General features: G+C 44.4%; 1 protein-coding gene across 5 annotated transcripts in view; it reads right to left on the reverse strand.

The window, feature by feature from the left end:
- Positions 1-802: 802 nt before the first annotated feature.
- The window catches only part of Osbpl3 (oxysterol binding protein like 3), a 164,026-nt gene continuing 161,406 nt past the window's right edge, over positions 803-3,422 (reverse strand). For all 5 annotated transcript variants that reach the window (XM_055611789.1, XM_055611784.1, XM_055611785.1 and 2 more), the window contains one exon: positions 803-2,836. In XM_055611789.1, coding sequence (XP_055467764.1) covers positions 2,740-2,836 — 97 coding nt within the window. In that variant the 3' untranslated portion in view covers positions 803-2,739. The remainder of the gene's footprint in view (positions 2,837-3,422) is intronic.

The following is a 3,422-nucleotide window of genomic DNA, read 5'->3' on the forward strand; positions in this document are numbered from 1 at the left end:
ATGTCTGGGAGGTGACCTGCACCTCTTAGGTACCAGAAGCATCTTAGGATCCTAGCATCAGGAACTGCAGACAGAAGCTGCACCGAGGCTTTTTATCACCACCTTTGAAAGACCAGCCTTCAGGCATCCAAGGACCTGTGGAGGGAACCGGGCCCCTCCTTTGCAACACTGAAGATGCTCATTCCTTAATGTCGCCTTGCAATCTGGGGCAGTGAGTACTGAAAAGGGAGTTAACACATGAAGTGCGGCCTGTGGTGAGCACAAGGTAACACTCCGGGAGAGTATCTGTAACTGACCATAATCTTGAAATGGGGCAGTTAATGCGGAGCTGAAACACGCACATCAAACGGTGCAGTGTTTGGTGTGATGTATCTGAGAAAGAGCCCAGGAAATTACCTCAGTTCTTCTCAAAGCAACACCACAGTTCTCTTTTCCTTTTGCAAACACACAAGCCCTGGACATACAAACTTGGTGGAAGGGTGTGTTAGACCGGATGGGAGGAACATAGCAGCCTCCTCCTTCCTGAAAGGAGTTTTAAGATTCAAGTAGCAGCACGCACCCCCAGATTATCTACATTTCAGAAAGCCCTTTATCCAGACGCTGCCAGTCAATTATGGAATTCACACATGGTTCTGGAACATATTCTGTTCATTCTCATCCCTGATTCAAGTAAGGTGATTACAGAGGTGACGTTTGGGCCAGCAGTTTATGTGATTCCAAAATAAAGCTTGAAGTCAACAGAAATCACACCATGAGATAATTTAAGAAATTTCAAACAACGGGAGCCATCAGGCCATGCCCATTCCAGTGGTACATTTTTTATTATTTTTTGTTTGTTTTGTTTTCATTGTTTTTACTTCTTCTTTGAGCCAGGCTCTCAAGTAGGCCCATTTAACAGTCAATGTTACCGAAATCCCACATTTATCCTCTCATTGTGTACACCAGATTTGTTTCCCCACTGAGACCCCCTAAATCTACAGCCCTCTTCCTATGTCTGTGAGCAGAACGTGGAAAGCACTTGAAAAGGAAAAGAACAAAACAGGAACTGAAAAATCAGGCTGCACCGTCCAGCTGTTTAGAAACGGAAATGAAGAGTCCCACTGTGTTCATCTTAATGTCTCCATAGAACAGAATAAACGAACCAATATTTAATGAGCTGTTTAAAATGACAAGATACTTGTAGACTTCAGAGACTACCGGTTCCCCTTCCACAGTCCGCTGTGAGAACTCGGTGTCATCCAATTGGTTATGTGCTGTGCTGCAGGTCCACTCTGAGGCTGGTTCTCTCCTTGCGCCTTTTATATGGGTACCGGAGACTGCCCTCAGTGCCAGGCTTACATGGTAAACGCATTTACCTGCTGAGCTGCTGTCACGGGCCTCCTCAAACAATTTCTACAGAAACCTCTTTACCCGACCATTGCACACAATGTTTCATAGAATAGCTACAGACATTCCAGTCAAAGGCTTAACAATCAGGCTTTGGTTTTAAGGTGCTCTGGGCAGAAGTCAGAATTGTTTTGATGACACAGTTCAGCTACTTCATACAGTCTAACATCGTGATTTGACGGAAGACACAAGAGCAGCACTTTCCCTTTGGTAGCTCCTATCTGAGACAGATGCAGAACTCAAAGGATTACGAACGAGAAGAGAGGAAAGACGTAAGACCCTTGCAGCTTTCTCTGGGGACGACACAGAAGAATGCTTGATGCTTGTCTATAAGGCAGATGGTCAAACTGTGTACAAGGTTGAAAGTACGGTTCTCAGTAAGAGGTAGAGAATACCAAAGCTGCTCGGGAGAAGGACATGCCAGGTTATTTAAAGCCACCAGCGACTTGGCTGAAGTTTGAGAAGGTCAAACTGCTGTGGTCTGTTACTGTATGTCTTATACTAAACAGGAGACATTTTCATCCACAACAGGGGCCAAAAGGAGGGCTTGCAAGCCAGGGGTTGGGGCAGGAAGCTGAAAGTAGTTTCTTAAATTGTCAAGGATTCCGCTCTCACTGAGTAAAAACGGAACGCCTGCTGCCTCCCCAGGACGCGGTCAGGACACTGAGTTAAGAAAGACTTTTCTGATTAACGCAGCGTCTCTAAGGGTGGGCAGGCTATCACATCTACAGGGAGAGAAGGCTTCCCTTTCTAGATGGGTGAGGCCCACACCTTCCGTAAAAACACGCTTCCCACTGACCTTAGAAAGATTCCTTAGCCACTAAAATGCAAATGAAAATATTCTTGGTACTTCAGCACCAGTAGACTTGTTCTGTCTGAGCAACTCAAGTGCTGTCTGAGGCAAAAAGATATCCCAGCTACCAATTAAAACTGGATAGCTAGCACACGGGTGAGCAACCCTGGGCGTTCTTTAGTTCTTAATGCACCTGGAGATTTTTTTCTCCAGTGTGATTTTATAAGGCATAAATTTGATCCCCCTCCCTTACCTTTGGAAAATTAGTGTTAAATCTTTTCTTAACCCACACATTAACATTCAATCTTTCATTTTTATTAAATAGTTTATATATAAAAAGAAATACCGAGGTGTTCTACATTCATATAAACAATCATTATAACACTTGAAATTGTAAAGAAACTTACTGAAGAAAATATATACTTCAGTACTTACAAGGCTAAGCTAAGCACAAGCCCATCATTTTAGACATTATCTCTTAAACATACAGACACAGGTGTGTGCTGCTTCCGGAAGCAGATGTGGAGAAGTTCCCTAATATAACTCTCTTCTTTACTCTTTCACCACAAGACAGGATGGTCCAGTTTGGAAAACCCAAGGTCTTTCCTCAGTTCAAGGTAGGTCCCGTTGCTCACCCAGGAGTCGTCGCTGGATTTCCTGGGAGAGATGAGACAGTTTCTTGCAGAACCTGCTACCACATCCTCCGTCTCCCTCCTCCCCCTGACTTCCTACCCTCATTCCAGACACGTTCATCTTTCCTGCTGTTTGAGTATTTGAGTGGTGCTGGCAGCCATTTCTTACTTTTGACATTTACTTCTTAAGCCCGGAGGCTGGGAAGGTAGTGCTTCTGAGAGGACATGTGTGTGTGTGTGTGTGTGTGTGTGTGTGTGTGTGTGTGTGTGTATGTTTGGTATGTGTCTGTCTCTCTGTGTGTCTATGTATCTGTCTGTGTGTGTCTGTCTCTTTCTGTGGCTGTCTCTGAGTGTGTATTTGTCTGTGTGTGTGTGTGTGTGTGTGTGTGTGTGTGTGAGATATGTCTCTATATGTCTGTTTCTCTGTGTCCACATGTCTGTCTGTCTTTGTGTGTGTGTCTGTCTCTCTGTGTGTATGTATATGTGTGATATGTGTCTGTCTCTGTGTATGTGTGGTGTGTGTCTGTCTTTGTGTGTGTCTGTGTATCTGTCTGTCTCTGTGGATATATACGTGTGTTATGTGTCTCTGTGTGTCTGTCTCTCTCTCTTTC

Source organism: Psammomys obesus, unplaced genomic scaffold (assembly GCF_907164565.1).
Source record: "Psammomys obesus unplaced genomic scaffold, mPsaObe1.curated_primary_1811, whole genome shotgun sequence".
Taxonomy (NCBI): Eukaryota; Metazoa; Chordata; class Mammalia; order Rodentia; family Muridae; genus Psammomys; species Psammomys obesus.